Genomic DNA, 19433 nt, shown 5'->3' on the forward strand with positions numbered 1-19433 from the left:
GAAAAACCCACAGCTAACAGCGTACAGTGGGAAAGACTGAATGCTTTCTCCTTTAAGATCAGGAACAAAACAAGAATGTCTGCTCTCCTCACTTTTATTCCATATTGTCCTAGAGGGTCTAGCTGGGGCAATTAGGCAAGAAAAAGAAATAAGAGAAAGGAAGAAGTTAAACCCTCTCTGTCTACAGGTGACACGATCTTGTGTATAGAAAAATCTAAAGAATCCACAAAAAAAACTGTTAGAACTAATAAACGAATTCAGCATAGTCACAGGATACAAGATCAATATAGAAAAATCAGGGCTTCCCTGGTGGCGCAGTGGTTGAGAGTCTGCCTGCCAGTGCAGGGGACACGGGTTCGTGCCCCAGTCCGGGAAGATCCCACATGCCGCGGAGCGGCTGGGCGCGTGAGCCATGGCCGCTGAGCCTGCGCGTCTGGAGCCTGTGCTCTGCAGGGGGAGAGGCCACAACAGTGAGAGGCCCATGTACCAGAAAAAAAAAAAAAGAAAAAGAAAAATCAGTTGTATTTCTGTATACTAGCAATGAACAATCTGAAAATGAAACTAAACAATTCCATTTTCAATAGCATCACAAAGAATAAAATACTTAAGAATAAATTTAGCCCAATAAGTACAAGATTTGTATACCAAAAACTATATAACATTGTTGAAGGAAATTAAAGATGACCTAAATGGAAAGACGTTTCATGTTTATGGATCAGAAGATTTAATGTTGTTTAGATGGTGTATTAGTTTCCTAGGGTTGCCATAACAAATTACCACAAACAGCAGCTTTACAACAGAAACTTATTCTTTCAAATTCTGGAGGCTAGAAGTCCAAAGTGAAGATGTTGGCAAGACTGTTTTCTTCTGGATATCTGAGGGAGAATCTCTTCTATGCCTCTCTCCTGGCTTCTGGTGGTTGTTGGCAGTCCTTGGCTTTCCTTGGCTTGTCGATGCGTCACTCATTTCTCTGCCTCTGTCTTCACATGGTCTTGTCCCCTGTGAGTCTCTGTGCCCCTCTGTTGTCACATGACCTTCGTTTTTTTCTTCTGGGTACATAGTTTATTTTCAAATTCATCCAAGTCAGTCTCTGATTAGTCAAGTTCAGACAGTTGTAGGGAGATGATTTAATACCGAGAGCCACATCAACAGTCCTCCAGCCCGCTATTTTAGTTTCGTCAGGCCAACATTTGTACCTTAGCCATCCATAAGGAAATAACCCTAAGGAGGCATAGAAGAAAGTTAATTGAGCTCATGGAACTTCTAGAGTCTTTTACATAGACAATGATCAAAAGATGATTTTACGTGACCTTATAAGGACACCAGTCATTGGATTTAGGGCCCATCCTAATCTGATATGACCTCATTTTAACTTGATTACATCTGCAAACACCCTGTTTCTAAATATGCTCACATTCAGAGGTGTTGGGGATTAGCATTTCAGCATATCTTTTGGGGGGAATAATTCAACATTTAACATATGACAGTATTCCTCAAACTAATCAACAGATTCAGTGCAATCCCTATCAAAATCCTTGCCCTTTTTTTTTTATACAGAAATTGGCAAACTGAACCTTAAATTCATATGGAAACTCAAGGGACCCAGAATAGCCAAAACAGTTTAAAAAATGAAGAACAAAGTTGGAGGACTCACACTTCCCAATTTGAAAATTTACCACAAAGCTACAGTAATCAAGACAGTCTATTATAAAAATAAGCATGTAGATTGATGGAGTAGAACTGAGTCCAGAAATAAGCCCTTGCATTTAAAGTCAGTTGATTTTTGACAGGGGTTCAGCACAGTTCAATGGGGAAAGAACAGTCTTTTCAACAAACGGTGCCGACAGTATTTACAGATATTCAGTCATTGTGGTGTACATCTAATTTAATGTTAATTAATTTAATGTTATATGTCAAGTATACAACAATCTAAAAAATAAAGCTACAATTACAAAACAAAACAAATGATGCTGAGTCAATTGGATATTGACATGCAAAAGAATGAAATTGGACCCCTGCTACACACCATGTACAAATATTAAGTTAAAATGGATCACAGGGCTTCCCTGGTGGCGCAGTGGTTGAGAGTCTGCCTGCCGATGCAGGGGACACGGGTTCGTGCCCCAGTCCGGGAAGATCCCACATGCCACGGAGTGGCTGGGCCCATGAGCCATGGCCGCTGAGCCTGCGCGTCTGGAGCCTGCGCGTCCGGAGCCTGTGCTCTGCAACGGAGAGGCCACAACAGTGAGAGGCCCACGTACCGCCAAAAAAGAAAAAAAAAAAAAAAATGGATCACAGATCTAAATGCAAGAGCTAAAACTATAGAAGTCTTAAAACATAGGCATAAATCTTCGTGACCTTGAATTAGACAGTGGTTTCTTAGATATGAACTCCAAAGTAGAAGCAACCAAAGAAAGAGTGAATAGACTTCATCAAAATTAAAACTTTTGTGTTTCAAAGGAAACTATCAAGAAAGTGAGGAGACAACCCATGGAATGGGAGAAGATATTTGCAAATCATATGTCTGATTAGGGACTTATATCTAGAATATAGTATAAAGAACTCTTAAAATTCAACAATAAAAGATAAATAACCTAATTGAAAAATGGGCAAAGGATTTGAACAGACAGTTTTCCACAGAAGATATAGAGATGGCCAATAAACTCATTGCATTAGTCTGCTAGGGCTGCCTTAACAAAATCCCACAGACTGGGTGGCTTAAACAACAGAGGTTTATTTTTTTACAGTTCTGGAGGCTGGAAGTCCAAGAACAAGGTGCCATCAGGGTTGGTTTCTGGTGAGACCTCTTCCTGGCTTGTAGAGGATTGCCTTCTCACATGGCACCCTACCTTTATGACATCATTTAACCTACTTATGTCCCTAAAGGCCCAGTCTCCAAATACAGTTACATTAAGAGCTAGAGAGCTTTAACATATGAAATTTGGAGGGGCACAATTCATTTTATATCACCCTTGAAGAGATGCAGGACATTATTAGTTATTAGGGAAATGCAATTCAAAACCATGATGAGATGCCAGTTCACATGCTAGAATGACTAGAATAAAAAGGTAGGATAATTACAAGTGTTGCTGAGGGTATAGAGAAATTAGAACCAAACCTTCATACATTGATGGTAAGTACGAGAAGTGGTCTAGATGCTTTGGAAAACAGTTCAGTAGTTCCTCAAAATGCTATGTATAGAGTTACCGTATGACCTAGCATGTCTACTTCCAGGTTCGTACCCAAGAGAATTTAAACCATGTGCCCATACGAAAATCTGCACATGTATGTTTGTAGAAGTATTATTCATAACAGCCAAAATGTGGAAATAGCCCAAATGTCTATCAACTGGTGAATGGATAAAATGTGATATATCCATCCAATGGAATATTATATTTGGCCATAAAAAGGGATGGAGTACTGACATATGCTGCAACATAGATAAATCTTGAAAACATTATGTTGAGTGAAAGAAGCCAGTCACAAAAGGTCACATATTATCTGATTTTATTTATACAGAATGTCCATAATAAGAAAATCCATAGAAACAGAAAGTATATTACTGGTTGTTAGGGGCTGGGGGGAGAGGGGTGAATTCAGAATGACTGCTAATCGTTAAGGGGCTCTTTTTGTGGTAATGAAAATGAAATTAGGTGGTGGTGGTTGGTTTATACAACTGAATATACTAAAACCACCGAATTACATGCTTTAAATGAGTGAATTGTATGATATGTGAGCTACATCTCAATAAAGCTCTTAATAAAAAAGAAGGAAAAAATCAACACAATTTAAGTTCAGAGTAGCATGTACTAGCATATTTTGTCTTAAATAGTATCTTATTTGTTATTTGGAAATGTTAGGTTAACACAGATTAGGATTATTACTTGCAGAATTCTTCCTCGGTCAAAATTCTTTCTTGGGCAGTAGTGTTATTAGTAACATGACATTTGACTTCTAGAAAATAATCTTTTTTTATTCTTTACTCAACACCAACTTATTAAATACTTACCCTGTATTAGGCCCTGTGATTAGTGTTAGAATTACAAAGACAAACAAGACATGGTCCTCTGCTTTGAAGGAGTTTCTCTATTAATTTGGATAGACAAAGTCAGAAATAGCTGTATTAAAATGTTTTAAGTAGTTATGATAGGTGAGTATTCAGGCTATTCTGAAGGTACAGAAGAAGAGTGGTCATTTCAGCTGGGCAAATCTGAGAAAACTTAAGCGAGCATATTACATTAAGTAAGGTTGAAAGATTTGGTTTTCACCTGGGCAAGGAAGCGCTGTAGGTAGAAGGAACAACTTGAGTAAATACTACTGTTCGGGCACTACACAGGTTTGGAAGATTTTGGAACTTTGGGAGTGAGGTAAATAAAGGGCACCATGACTCATAAGACTAAAAAGAAAACGTTTTGTATTTGAGTTTTATTCTTAACTGATCAGAGGCACTTCTTTCTCTTTGTGGTTGTTTTAGAAAGAAAGTTTACATGGTTATAGGAATTTAGTAAGCAGGGTTTTGTGTGTTGTGACCTCTCAGAGCCTTTTATATGCTAAGGACCATTATAATAAGGAAAGGAGGGTATAATATGCCATATTGTAAAAGTTTATTTGACTAGGGAACCTTTTTTCCCTTGGAGTACCATATGGGACTAGGAGAAGTGTGTTATACACTGTGGTACAACTTTTCGATGGGATATTAAGTAGTCAATAAAATGGTGGTTGTGCAGATGGTAGCAGCATAGAAAAATGCTTATGTATAGGAAGGAAGAAATCCGAGTCCAAGTTTGTTTTGATACAGTGATTACAAGGATGTAAGATACCCATACATGGCAATTTAAAACTAGATAATATTTTTATCCATGAGATTGCAGTGGTATGGGAAAATAGTGTACTCTTTGTAGAGCAGTTTGGCTCTATCAGAATTGTAAACAAATATATACTTTGATTAGGTGGCTCCTTTAAGAATCTCTAATGAAATACTGACCCCCATGTGCACAAAGTTGTACATACAGTGATGTTTTTTATAGTATTGTTCGTTATAATAGTGAAAATGTGGAATTACTTTAAATGATAATCAGTAGGACAATCGCTAAGTACGTTTGTGTATATCGATGCTATGGAATACTCTGTAGCCATTAAATCAAAATAAATAGATCTATATCTGTCACATTGAAAAATAAACGTTCCAAGATGCATCCTCTGAGAAAAAAGAAGCCACAGACTAATATATATATGTATATTATGATCCCATTTATGGAAAAAAAACAACTCTCTTATAACCATTACTCTGCATATTAATAGAAGATCTGCAGGGCTACTCAATGGAGTATTAACTGTGGTGTCTAGTGGGGTGGGGAATGGTGATCCAGGTGTGTTTGTGTGAAATGGAACTTTCACTTTTACTTTACATGTTTATGAAATGTTTTAATTTTTAACGAGTGTGTATTACTTTTTTTGAGTGTTACTTTTTTTAATAACAGTTTTATAAGACATGCAAGTGCAAATAAATCTAGACAGAAGTGCTAGACAGAAGTGTATCATATTCGGGTGGTGAGATTATGGATAACTCTTTTCCCAAATCTGAATAATAAAATCATAAAAAGAAATACAAATCATTCAGGATGTAATTGTAAAGGATTGCTTTACACTGTTGATGAGTTATAAAGCTTTTTTCCCTGTAATGGTTAACTAAGAATTTGTGCTAAAATTAAGTAAACTTACCCATGTTGAATTTTGGCTTTGATTTTTAGGTGGACCTTCAATCCTGCTGTTCTCACTAAAGCGAACATTGTCCGAAGTGGGGATGCTGCTCAGGGTGCAGAAGGAGGCCCCTCACAGTTCCAAGTGGGTGATCTTGTACAAGTTTGTTATGACCTGGAAAGAATTAAACTTCTACAGAGAGGACATGGAGAATGGGCTGAAGCTATGCTCCCAGTAAGTACATATAAAATAATTTGGGACTAGGAAATATACCATGTTTATGTAGTTTTTAAAAGGTTTTAAAACTTTGATTTTAGAAAGTAAATTAGCATAATCCTTTGAGAATTGTAATCTTCATTGGCAGTTTAACATATATATGCCTTTTATTTTCTAACTTATTTCAGTTAGCTTAGCCTGGGAAAGTCCAAAGAAGAGCTATAGTTAATATTTTTCGATAGAGCTTTTAGTGGAGAATGTAATGTTGGCGTGAGGCAGAGAGGCTTCCTGATACTTCACCCCAGAATGAGAGCGACGTGCTCATCCAGTCACCAGCAGTGCTGGACCACTGCTGTTCTCCTCACTTGGGGCCACTTAACTTAAGACTTAACTTAAGACTGCAAGAGCAGCTCAGAACGTGTGCCTTCTGAGATAGCTTTGCTCCCAAAGAGCTACAGTTTAATTTTTTATTTAGTCATTCAATACATTTTTCGTCAAATATTCAGCAGTAACAAAATAATTTGTTTGCTCTGCCCTCTTTTCATTCATCTTTCTCTTTCTCCATCTTTTCCTTGCTTCTGTCCTCCTGTCTCTTTCCTTAGGTACTACCTGTTCCATCCTGCCAACTGCCCTTACTGCCTTGCCCTGTATCCCATTCCTTTCCACCTTGCTATATCCTCCTCTTCAGCTCTCCACTTTGCCCACTCCCTGCTCCTGTCTCATCCTGTTCCAAATCCTGTCTTCCCAAGTCCCATCCCATTTAAGCACCTCCTTCCTGTCCCATGTATACCTCCCCTCCCACCCCCTTCATATGACATCCAACCCGCCCTGGTGTGTTGTCCAGTCTCCTGTCCTGGTCAACACCTTTTTCTCTTCCTGTCCAGCCCCAACTCCTGCCCCATTTGCCCCCTCCTATCCTGTCCAGTCCCCCTTTCCTATCCTTCATGATGTCCTGTCCCTCCATCAGTCCATTCCTCCTTCCTGCCTTAGTTCTTCAGCAGATGTTTTAGCAGAAGCAGTGTGCCTGTTAGCCTTCAGGGATGTACTAGTGAACACAACAGAAAAAAAAAAATCTCTGTTGTTGTGGTGCTTTCATTCAAAGCCATTTCATAGTTTGCACATGATGCTGACATTTTTTATTGCTTTAGTTAGGTATTGAATAAGTGATAGTTGTATTTCAGGACTATATTTTAGAATCATTATTTTCTCCAAAAAGTTGAGTTCTATATAATCCCTCTTTGTTTTGTTTGCTTTTGGTATTAAAGTTGGTTAAAAAAATGTATTAATATACTTCAGGCCTCAGTATAGTGTGGTGTTACTTAAAATGTCATTTTTTGACGTATTTTATAGGAGCTATATATACTATTTAAAATTATTTTATAGTCAAGATGTTTTTGTTTTTTCCCCTTATCAGTGACACCTTATAGCATCTTCCATCTGTTGAGTGCCCAGTTATACTGAGCACTGTGCTGAATGATGTATACGTACATATGCAGCACATACTATATATATGTTTACACATATATACATAAACATACAAACTTTATTTGTCTTAGGAATATTATAAGTAGGTGGTGGTATGACATCCTTATTTTAAATACGAGGAAATCAGAACTAAGATAATGAACTGGAATTTGAACCCAAATCTATATTACTTCAAAGCCTGTCTCCCATATTAAGCTGCTGTATAAGCAAAACCTCTAGGTAATTTCTGGAGGGCAGTACTGGGATTCCAGTAGTGAAGACGTAGATTTGAATCTTCTCAAATCCTCATGATAACAACTAGATTAGTTAGCATAACCGAAAAAGCTACAAACATCTGTAACAAAGCCAGGTGATAGAATAGTCTTTTGAATCTTAAAATGTGAACGAGTAAAGATAAACCATTGACAGCTACAGGGTCTGCATCTGTGTGGCAGCAGAGAGAATTAATGGAGCATCAGGTGGACCTGAGAAGGGGGAAACTCCAGAATAGCTAATGAGTATTCATTGGTTAGTGTGGTAGATTAATGTGATAACAACAGCCGAACCTGGGAGGGCTCTTGTAGACTCCAGTTTGGGGTGAGAGCAATAAGTCCATGCTAAAGTCTGAAGGGACTGGAGTAGCCTGGGGCTATAAACTCTCCAAACCAACCAGCCAAATCTCCCTTCCAGGGCAGAGCCCTCCATTGAGGAGAAAATGCTGGGAATAGAAGCCAGATTGAGTAGGGTAGAGAGAGTAGGCACAAAGGAAAGAGTAAATCCAGGCAAAAGTTGGAAGGGATCATGGTCGAATCCCTATGCACTGTTATTATTGAAAAAGGAGAATAAGGAATAGAATAACTTCTCCACAGACAGATGAAAGTACATCAGAAAGATATGCACAGAAAACTAAAATCTAATAATTCAAAATGAGCTAAAAAATTAAGAAGATGTTAAAAGACATGAAAGGATAAAATAAGTCATAGTTAGAAATGAGGTAGAACTTAGGAAAGAATTTTAAAAAATTAATTTCAGAAATGAAGTAAGCTAGAAGCAACATAGAGCAAATAAATACAACAGATAATGCCTTAAGAGAAACAGAAGGTAAAAAGGAGGAAAAATTTTAAAATCAAAAAGATAAAATGTATTTGAGAGAAAGTGACAAATATAGAATATCTAATATATGTGTATTAGGGAATCCTTGCAAAAAGGAAAAAACAGAAACCAAAGTAATGGAATATAACAAATGCTAAAATTTGTAATTCCAGGAAAATTTACCTGAAATTGAAAGATTTGAAATTAAATATTAAAAGGGCACGTTGCATACCTGGGAAAACTAACCCAGAACACCAAACACAGAGCCATATTCTGGTAAAATAATAGAATCTTCAAGAAAAGAAAAATTTCTTTGGGTATCTAGGAAAAAAGACCAAGTTACTTATAAAGGAAAGAAAATCAGATTGTTGTTAAGAAAAAAAATGTGATCTCAATGTTTTATGCCAGAAAACAATGAAATAACATTTATTTAAGGTGCTCAAGGAAAGAAAGCGTAAGCTAAGGATTTTATATATAACCAAACCGACTTTCAAGTACTGTAAAGGCTGTAGACTGCTGTGAAATGTAAGAATCCAGAGAATTGAGTCCCCTTGAGCCTTTTCTGAGTAATCTATTAGAGAATTAGTTTTAGACAACCAAAATGACTGAAGAAATGTCAACTGAAGGACTGGTAGTGATCATTAAATAAATATTTATTTATTGAACTAAGATTAAATGAAGGAAACGGTAGAGTTTATAATGGAAACAGTATAGTTATAAAGGAAACGGTAGAGTTCATAATGGTTATATGCTCTAACAAGATAAAGTATGACTGTCAGAAAATGGGCTGGGAATGCAGAGAGGATATGGTAAGTTTAATGAGCTGTTTGATTGCATTTTAGTTATTAATTGGGACTATATAAAGTTTAATATAAACTTTATATTTAAAAAAGCAAACAATGGAAGGATTAACCATAAAGTTTAAAAAAAGTTTTCATGTATAGCAAGGTAATATGATATGGGGGACAAAGGTAGAAGGGAAACATCTTTGAATATGTCTTATTTTATAGATTTGATTTGAAATCACATGTATTTTATACAATTAGAAAACAAAATTAAGTTCAAAAAGGAAACTCCCCAAAGTGGAGAATAAAATGAAACAAATGAACCTAAGTGTGTTTCCTGTTGGCATAATCATACAGAGAGGAAATTCCAAGTGATTTCTAAATGAGCAGTTATATGATAATTCTAATTCTGTTATTCCCAGTGACCCTGAGGACCAGAATTATCAGAGAGGTAAAAAAGAGACGCAGATGTAGTATAGAAGAGGTTAAGTAAAGACCCTGTAGTCTGGAATTTGAATTGGGAGAGTGTTTAAACTCACGATTTATTTTATCTTTGTTTTAAAACACACTGCGCCCCCCTCCATTTCCTAGCTCTGTCCATGAAAAGGCGTGGAAACAGTGACCATTCCTGTAACAATAACCAACTTTAGTGCCTAGATTATGGTCTCGAAATAGCCTTTCCCTCTGTGAAGAATCAGGGCTCTTTGGAGAAATGGCTAATTCTAGTTCTTTGGCAGGAAGTGAACAAGATGAGCCTCATACCAGATAGCAAGGAAGCTATCAAAGATTTCTAGGTGATGTTAAAACGATCTGGCAGCCAATTTGAAGGGTTTCTCACCAAATACTGAGACAGATGAATCTATTAAACTGCACCAATTAGTAAAATTAAGATTGGATGAATCTTTATAAGACGAATAACCCTGTTTTTTCAACAAGTAATTTGCAAAGAAAAAAAATGTGTAGGTTTCGTTAGGAACTTGATTTAAACAAACTAAAAAAATTGTCATTTGTGAGGCAATCAGAAATTTGAACACTGACTAGTAGTTTATTTTATTATAGTTATTGATAATTTGGGATAGGTTGATAATAGTATTGAAGTTATATTAAAAAAAAGAGTTTACATGACAAAATAATACAGGAGGGGAGAATGGATAGGGAAAACAAGATTGGCCATGAGCTGACAATTGTTAAAACTGGTTGATGGGTACATGAGGATTCAATATACAATTGTCTATTTTTGTGTGTTTGAGATTTTCCGTAAAGAACAGTTAAGGAGGGAAAAAAAAAAAAGAATGCAGCCTCAGAGAGTTTGAGATGATGGTGGAAAATCCCAGGTGAAAATGTCTAATGAGAAGTTAAAATTGGTGTGTGTTTTGGGGCGAGGAGAGGGGTAAACAGGGCTGGAGTAGTATATTTTGAAGTCTTTGGAAGTAAGACGATAGTTGTCAAGTGGATTACATTTCCAAGAAAGTAGAGTAAAAAACAAGCAATAAAGTTTGGGAGAATGAACAGACTTAGGAATCTGAAGAAGGAAAAGGAGCCAGTGAGTGGAAAAAGGGAAGGAACAGGCAGAAAGATTAGGCTGTCATCCAGAAATCAAGGGAATATTTTCAAGAGTTGGAGTCAGATGCTGTGGAGAGGTCAAAATAGAAAACAAGTTTAAGGGCAGTCTCCTCTGTGTTAGGAAATAGTCAGATATTATCACTATCACCAGTTTTCTAGTGTTGTCATTGGCTATTCTGTTGTGCATAAGAGAATGGGTTTTGGACCTGAGTTTGAAATGGGGCTAATAAGATTACATAGCTTTCAGGATTTTATGTATTAGGTGAGTCAATACGTATAAAGCTCTTAGAACAGTACCTACCATGTGAGGGCTGCTGCTTCTGGTTGTGTTCCGTACCTAATTGCTCTTCTTACTACATATATTTAATAAGCATGTTACTTCTACATACTTCTGTTTTGAAATCAGGCTTGATTCCAAAAAGGATTTAAACATAGATGTAAGCTTTGAGCCCTTTTTGGTTTAAATTGCTTTTTTTAGAAATCAGATTTTCTTTTTTTAGGCTAGATTGATGATGGTTTTGGACCACTTGTATTACAAGTTCTCAAGAAGTATCTTATGAGGTTAAAAAAGGATTGGGGACTTCCCTGGTGGTGCAGTGGTTAAGAATCCGCCTGCCAATGCAGGGGACACAAGATCCCACATGCGTGGAGCAGCTAAGCCCATGTGTCACAACTACTGAGCCTGTCTGTGCTCTAGTAGCCCCTGCTTGCCGCAACTAGAGAAAGCCCGTGCGCAGCAGTGAAGACCCAACGCAGCCAACAATCAATCAATCAATAAATTTACAAAATAAATTAACAAAAAAAAGGATTGAATATCAGAAACCAAGATTTTGTGAACTTTTATGAATAAAATAGATTGTCATGATTGTTTTATATTATTGTGGAAATGTAGTTTTATTAAAATATTTTTTAAAGATACTCTTTAAAGTTTGTCACTAATAACCCATTTGAATATGATTATCCTTTAAAGGTTTTTTTTATTAGGAGTGAAGTAAAATTAGTACTTTAAATATGTAAAAACTGGTGATTGATTTTTACAGTATATACTTCAGACTTGAACCATGAATCTAATTTTTTTTAAGACTTTAGGTAAAGTTGGCCGAGTACAACAAATTTATTCAGACAGTGATTTAAAGGTGGAAGTCTGTGGAACATCTTGGACGTATAATCCAGCAGCAGTTTCCAAGGTGGCATCTGCAGGATCAGCCATTAGCAATGCATCTGGTGGTATGTTTTGTTTCATGTTTCTCTAAAAGTAATATGGTTTACATTAGAACCTTTCCCAATTCCCCAGTTCTTGTATACAGATAATGTTGTATGTGTTCTTGATTTTCTCCTAGATCACATAACCTCACTTGAATATTAACTACCTTTTAAACTTTCGCTAAAGGTTTTTTATTTTTTTCTACTTTTTTCATATGATGAACAATCTTTGTTCTGGTTGAGGTATGCCCTGGAAAAGTTCCATAAATATGTGCTTTTTCTTGGATATATCAAGGGCTTCTCCACATCAAATCTGAGATCCCTGAAATTCAACATTCTTACTCCTAGTCGGAAGTTATGTTTTCTGCTAAAGAACCATCACTTTCTTAGACTACTTTATTTTCTTTTTATTTCCAATATTATTGCTAGCCGATGGCTTTCTTTCTGGATATTTTTACATATCAGCTATACTTTTTCTCTTGTCATTTAATAGGAGTTATATACATGCCACAATGAGTAGAAAGCTGTGTTGAGATGTGAGTATGCTGGATGCTTGGGTAGACTCATGCCCAAAATCTTCCCTTCTTATGCTCCCGCTTTATATACACACTCACTTCATTCAACAGCAAATTACAGCTTACTGTATGTGTATTGTTGTCATCCAGAAAAGAAGATAGAACCATAACTGTGAACAGTAAGAAAGTAAAGGAAAACATTGGGTGACCTCCAGTTTTATTTTGTACTGCTTTCTGCTTCTTTGCTTCTGTCTTGTCTTTCCTGCTGTAATTTGCTAATGTATTTGAAGTTTAAATCATGTGGTGTTATTTTTACCTTGAGGTTAGATGGCATCACAGTAGGCTGACTTTTAACAAATTGAAAGAGTGAAGGATGGTATCCTTCTCTCAAGTAATGTGGACTAGGTGTTGGGCCTCTGCCCCACTTTGTGACTTCTTTCCTTTCCAGTAAGTAGATCCAAGAGTTAAGGAGTAGAACTGGGTAGATTTGCTACTGATAAATGCTATTTAGAAAAAAAAATCATATTGAAAGGGTTTCTGTAAACACATCTCTGGTTCTTTCTTCTTTTAGTCAAAACCAGTCAATTGGCACCTTTGAAGTATGTTATTAACCCTTAGAGATCCATTTTTAACTGAAAATTGGTTTGTTCCTAAAATATTTCCCCAGGCATTATAGAGATTATATTGCTTTTGAATCATAACCATTGATCTGTTGATCTACTCTAAGATCTGTAACATTGAGCTCCGAGTGTCCATATGATATACTTAAGACCTGAAAGACAATTTGTATCATTATGATACTCCCATTGTAGTGTGTTCATTTATAATATCTTTGGTATGACTCCTAAATCTTGAATTCTAGTTTGTACGTAACTCTTCTTTTTCTGAAATGTTAACTTGAAGTACATGAATTGGAGTAAACTGGGAATAACTGTGGGCTCGAATTTAATGCAGCTTTATATGGTAGTAATTATAATGTGCATGGGTAATATCTGTAGCATAGTACAAAAATAATACTAATGATAGAAATAATAAAAAAGGAAAAGTATATATTACAGGCATATGGGTAATGCTTGTCTGTTAGTAGTTAAGGTTTGAGATCCTCCTATATTAGCAGCTTTATTTGATGCTTTACAGAAAGACTCTCCCAACTCTTGAAGAAATTATTTGAAACCCAAGAATCTGGTGACCTCAATGAAGAATTAGTTAAGGCTGCTGCCAATGGAGATGTTGCTAAAGTGGAAGATTTGCTAAAAAGACCAGATGTGGATGTGAGCATTTTAAAAATTATTTTGAAGCATACACAAGAATGGAATAGTTATAACGAACCTTATACTTCAACAGTTATTATATTTTGCCACATGTGCTTCATCTATTCCTTCTTGCTTGTTTTTCTAAGGTATTTTAAAGAAGACACTGGGCATCACTTCTTCATTGTGCATTTCTAAAAGATATTGACATTTTCTTAATACTGACTTTTTACATTTTATGATTGACAAAATTTACTTTTAGGTTTTTAAGTAGTAAGTGTCCTTTTGGGAAATTCAGTGAAATTTTCTCATGTAAATGTTATCTTATTATGTTTAAAAAATATATTTTAGTAAATTTTATAAGCAATTTTCCATCTCTCTTTTCAAAACATTTAATTTAAACTTTTTCCCTCCTCTCCTTATGAAAATTGACTGTTTCATAGTTTATAATGCAGGTGAATTAGGGTTCATGCATTTTGTGAATCTTAATAGTTTATGTTGTAATTTTACCATTTACAAAAGCCATATTTTAAACGGGTTCAAAACTTAAATTTTGGTTCTTGCTTAGTCATCCATTGGCTTTGTCATTGCTACTATTGTGGCACCAGTATGATGTCAGTACCAGCCAAGAGACTGTAGGTTGAGTGTCAATTTGGATCATTGTCACTGTGTAGTGAGGGCTTTTGTTGCCACATTTTTGTGTGCAAGTATGCTGGATAGTTTGACAAAGATCAGATCTGTAATTATAAGGTGTAAACATCTTATTTCTATGATCTCATGTGGCATTTTAGGTTTATTAGAGATCAGTTGCAGCAGCATGACACAGTGGTTTCTTGATTGGTTATGGGCTATGTCACAAATAATTTGTTTCAGATATTCAAGTTTTTTGTGTTTGGAAAGTAGAGTCAGACTTCTTTTATATTCAGTCAAGCAGATTTACATGTTATTGTACTTAATTTTTTCCTTTAATTACTAATTTATTTTAGTTGTTTTTTAGAATGTCATACATTCTAAAAATTTCAAGAGAAAAACAGTTCTACAAGGTTTGTTATGAAAAACAGCATCTCTTTCTCAATCTTATTTTACTTTTCTTCAGAGGCAGCTATTTTCACCTCTTTCAGCTGATTTTCTTCATATACTTAGCTCCACATCTTTCAATAACATATTTCTATTGTTATTTCTTGATTTTTATGTTTTAGGAGTTATCTTTTGATACCTCTCTGTGAAGGTGAGGATTCAGCTTTCTTTTGCCACCTCCAGCCCATCCCCACTACACACATACACACCTCTTCCAGGTTCTTAATGTGGTATTATATTGTATTGTAATTTTGTTAAGATTAAAATTAATTGTACATGTTATTATTCAAATGACATTCATATCTAAGCTGTGGAGGATACTAGATTGTGTTTTCTTACACAACTTTCTGTTTTCCTTGGTGTTCATAATTGTTCTTTAAAAAAAAAACTGAGGTGTAATTTACATACAGTGAAATACATGGATCAGTTTTGACAAATGCATATACCCGCATAATCCACAGCCTTATTAAGATGTAGAACATTTCCTTCGTTCCAAAGAGTTCACTTGTAGTTTTTCCCAGTCTCTCTTATTCCCAAGAGATAATCTAAAATTGTTTTCACTTATTAGCAATCTATATTGTTATAATTAATTCTTCTCCAAAATTCTCTCTAATTGTGTAATCTGTCAAGAAATTCAGGCACATCAGGTATGTATTCATTTTATCTTCTGAGAGAGATTTCTTTCAGTGCCTTCTGACCTCTTCCATTTGGCCAGGTTGCTCTCTATGCCTGATGCCTGTTTGGAATGTCTCTCACACATCATCCTGGGGGTGCCCTTCCCCTCTCTGCTGTGTTGGATTTTTTGTTTTCTGTATCCTCTGTCCTTCTGTTTCAAAGTTTATTCCCTCTTTTGTGAAGTATGGCTTTTAGTAGCTTCTTGAGAAAAAGAGTGCATGGGAAATAGACCTTCAATATATATATATTTTAACCTTACTATTAGGTTTTAGATGGGAATAGAATTCAAGGTTAGATATTATTTTCCTTCAGAATAATCCCATTTTCTTCCAGCATTCAGAATTGCTGTTGAGAAGACTTATTAAGCCATTCTGATTCCTGATCGATACTGCATGTGAGCTGTTTTTTCTTTTTTTCTTTCAAGCATGAACATCTCTTTTTGTCACCACAGTCTGAACTTGTACAATGTTGTGCTTTGCTGTGGATCCGTTTTCATCCATTACTTTTAATGCTTGATCTTTATATTCTGGAAATCATGTCTTTCATATTTGGAATTTTTGATCATTTTTTTTTTTAGATTTTATCTTTAGAGCAGTTTTACAAACTAAAATTGAGAGAGGTACAGAGATTTCCCATGTATTCCCAGTCTATCCAAATGCATAGCCTCCCCCATTATCAACATCACTTGCTAGAATGGTACATTGTTTTACTAAGGATGACCTATATTGACACATCATAATCACCCAAAGTCCATAGTTTACCTTAGAGTTCACTCTTGGTGTTGTACCTTCTGTGGGTTTGTACTATGGTATAATGATATGTATCCATCATTATAATATCATACAGAGTATTTTTACTGCCCTAAAAATCTTCTGTGGTCTGCCTGTTCACCTCTTTTCCCCACCCCATCTCTGGCAACCACTGATCTTTTTATTGTATTCATAGTTTTGCCTTTTCCAGAATGTCATATAGTTGGAATCATACAGTATGTAACCTTTTCAGTTTGGCTTCTTTCACTTAGTAATAGGCATTCAAGTTTCTTCCATGTCTTTCTATGTCTTGATAGCTTGTTTCTTTTTAGTGCTGATTAATATTCCATTGTCTGGTTGCATCAGGGTTTATCCATTCACCTATGTAGGACATGTTAGTTATGAATAAAGCTGCTGTAAATGTCTGTATGCAGGTTTTTGTGTGGACGTAAGTTTTCAGCTTTCTTTAGATTAGTACTAAGGAATGTGATTGCTGGATCATATAGTAAGAATGTGTTTCCCTGATGATATATATTGTGGAGCATCTTTTCATATGCTTATTTGCCATTTGTATGTCTTCTTCGGTGAGGTGTTTGTTCAGGTCTTTGGCCCATTTTTTAATTGGGCTGTTTTCTTAATGTTGAGTTTTAAGAGTTCTTTGTATATTTTGGATAACAGTACTTTATTAGATATGTCTTTTGCAAATATTTTTTCCCAGTCCGTGGCTTGTCTTCTCATTACCTTGATATTTTGTTTTGCAGAGCAGAAAATCTTAATTTTAGTGAAGTTCAGCTTATCAACTATTTCTTTCATAGATCATGTCTTTGGTGTTGTATCTTAAAAAAAAAAGTCATCACCATACCCAAGGTCATCTAGGGTTTCTCCTGTGTTATCTTTTAGAAGTTTTATAGTTTTGTGTTTTACATTTAGGTCTGTGATCCATTTTGTTAATTTTTGTGAAAAGTGTAAGGTCTGTATCTAGATTCATTTTTTGCATGCGGTTCCAGCACCATTTGTTAAAAAGATTATCTTTGCTCCATTGTATTGCCTTTGCTTCTTTGTTAAAAATCACTTGACTATATTTATGAGAGGCTATTTCTGGGCTTTCTGTTCTTTTCCTTTGTTCCGTTTGTCTGTTCTTTGGCCAGTACCACACTGTCTTGATTACTGTAGCTTTGTAGTAAGTCTTGGAGTCAGGTAGTGTCAGTCCTCCAGATTTGTTGTTCTTCAGTATTAAGTTGGCTATTCTGGGTCTTTTGCCTTTCAGTATAAACTTTAGAATCAGTTTGTCAGTATCCATAAAATAACTTGCTGGGATTTTGATGGGGATTGCATTGAATTTATGGGTCAAGTTGGGAAGAACTGTTAGTCTTTCTATCCATGAACATGGAGTATACTCCATTTATTTAGTTCCTTGATTTCATTCATCAGAGTTTTGTAGTTCTCCTCATGTAGATCTTATACATATTTTGTTAGATTTATACTTTAGTGTTTGATTTTGGGGGGTGTAATGGTAATGTGATGGTATTGTGGGTTTTTTTTACATTTCCTTGATTATTAGTAATGTTGAGCATCTTTCTATGTACCTGTTGGCCATCTGTATGTTTTCGTTGGAAAAATGTCCATTCAGATCCTCTGCTCATTCTTTAATCAAATTGTTTTTCTTGCTTTTGAATTGTATGGGTTCTTTATGTATTTTGGATATTAACTTATCAGATATATGATTTGCGCATATTTTCTCCTATTCAGCAGGTTGCCTTTTCATTTTGTTGATGATTTCCTTTGCTGTGCTGTGATATTATGTTTTCAGTTTCATATTCTACTTGTTTGTTAGTATATAGGAATGCAATTGACACTTGTGTATTAACCTTGTATCCTGCAGCCTAGCTATAATTGCTTATTAGTTTCAGGAGTTTTTTGGTCTCTTTCAGATTTTCTACGTAGATGATCATGTCATCTGTGGACAAGGACAGTTTCCTGTCTTCCTTTTATTTTCTTTTATACCTTTTATTTTCTTTTCTTGCCTTACTGTATTAGCAAGGATTTCTAGTATGATGTTGAAAAGGAGTGGTGGAAGTGGACCTGCTTGCCTTGTACCCAATTTTAATAGGAAAGTTGGGAGTTTCTCACCATTAAATATGATGCTAGCTGTAATTTTTTTGTACCTAGTCTTTTTCAAATTGAGAAAGTTCCCCTTTATTCCTTGTTTACTGAGAGTTTTTATGATGGGTGTTGGATTTTTTCACATGCTTTTTCTGCATCTATTGATACAATCATGTGATTTTTCTTCTTAACTCTGTTTGTGTGATGGATTACGTTAATTGAGTTTTGAATGTTGAACCAGCCTTCAATACCTGGGATAAATTCTACTTGGTTGTGGTGTATAATTCTTTATGTACTTTCTGGGATTTGATTTGCTAACATTTTGTTGAGGATTTTTGTATCTGTGTTCATGAGAGATATTGGTCTGTAGTTTTCCTTTCTTGTAGTGTCTTTGTCCAGTTTTGGCATTAGGGTAATCTGCCCTCATAGAATGACTTAGGAAGTTTTCCTTCACCTTCTAGCCTCTGAAAGAGATTGTAGAGAATTGGTATAATTCTTCCTTAAATGTTTGGTAGAATTCACTGGTAAACCCATATGGGCCTGGTGCTTTTGGTTTTTGAAGTTCATTGATTATTGATTCAGTTTCTTTATTGGACAGAGGCCTTTCACATGGTCTGTTTCTTCTTGTGTGAGTTTTGGCAGATTGTGTCTTTCAAGAGATTGGTCCATTTCATCTAGCCTATCAAATTTGTGGGCAGTTTCCAGAATATTCCATATTATCCTTTTAATGTCCATGGTATCTGTAATGATATCCCCCTTTTCTTATATTAGTAATTGGTGTCCTTAGCCATTTTTTATAAAAGGTTTTATGGATGGGAGTGAATGTAGTGGGATTAAGGAATTACACTTAGACTTGGGTGTATCCATGAATAAGTAATGCATTTACACAACATCTGAAGTGAAGAAAAGGTTGGTTGAAAATTACTGCTTTATATTAGAACAGTTGTGTATAGCTACCCTGGTAACTCATTTATGTATGCTTCATGGTAGTTTGCATTTGTCAAACTACCATTAGCATTTGGCTATATTGGCTGAATTGAA

General features: G+C 35.6%; 1 protein-coding gene across 1 annotated transcript in view; it reads left to right on the forward strand.

The window, feature by feature from the left end:
* The window catches only part of MIB1 (MIB E3 ubiquitin protein ligase 1), a 118450-nt gene that overhangs the window by 32534 nt on the left and 66483 nt on the right, over positions 1 to 19433 (forward strand). The window contains exons 7-9 of the mRNA XM_022586811.3: positions 5751 to 5934; positions 11903 to 12047; positions 13676 to 13809. Of these exons, the coding sequence (XP_022442519.1) occupies positions 5751 to 5934; positions 11903 to 12047; positions 13676 to 13809 (463 nt within the window). The remainder of the gene's footprint in view (positions 1 to 5750; positions 5935 to 11902; positions 12048 to 13675; positions 13810 to 19433) is intronic.

The sequence above is a fragment of the Delphinapterus leucas genome, chromosome 14 (assembly GCF_059928025.1).
Source record: "Delphinapterus leucas isolate spDelLeu-1000000601 "Yukka" chromosome 14, BTC_Dleu_Yukka2, whole genome shotgun sequence".
Taxonomy (NCBI): Eukaryota; Metazoa; Chordata; class Mammalia; order Artiodactyla; family Monodontidae; genus Delphinapterus; species Delphinapterus leucas.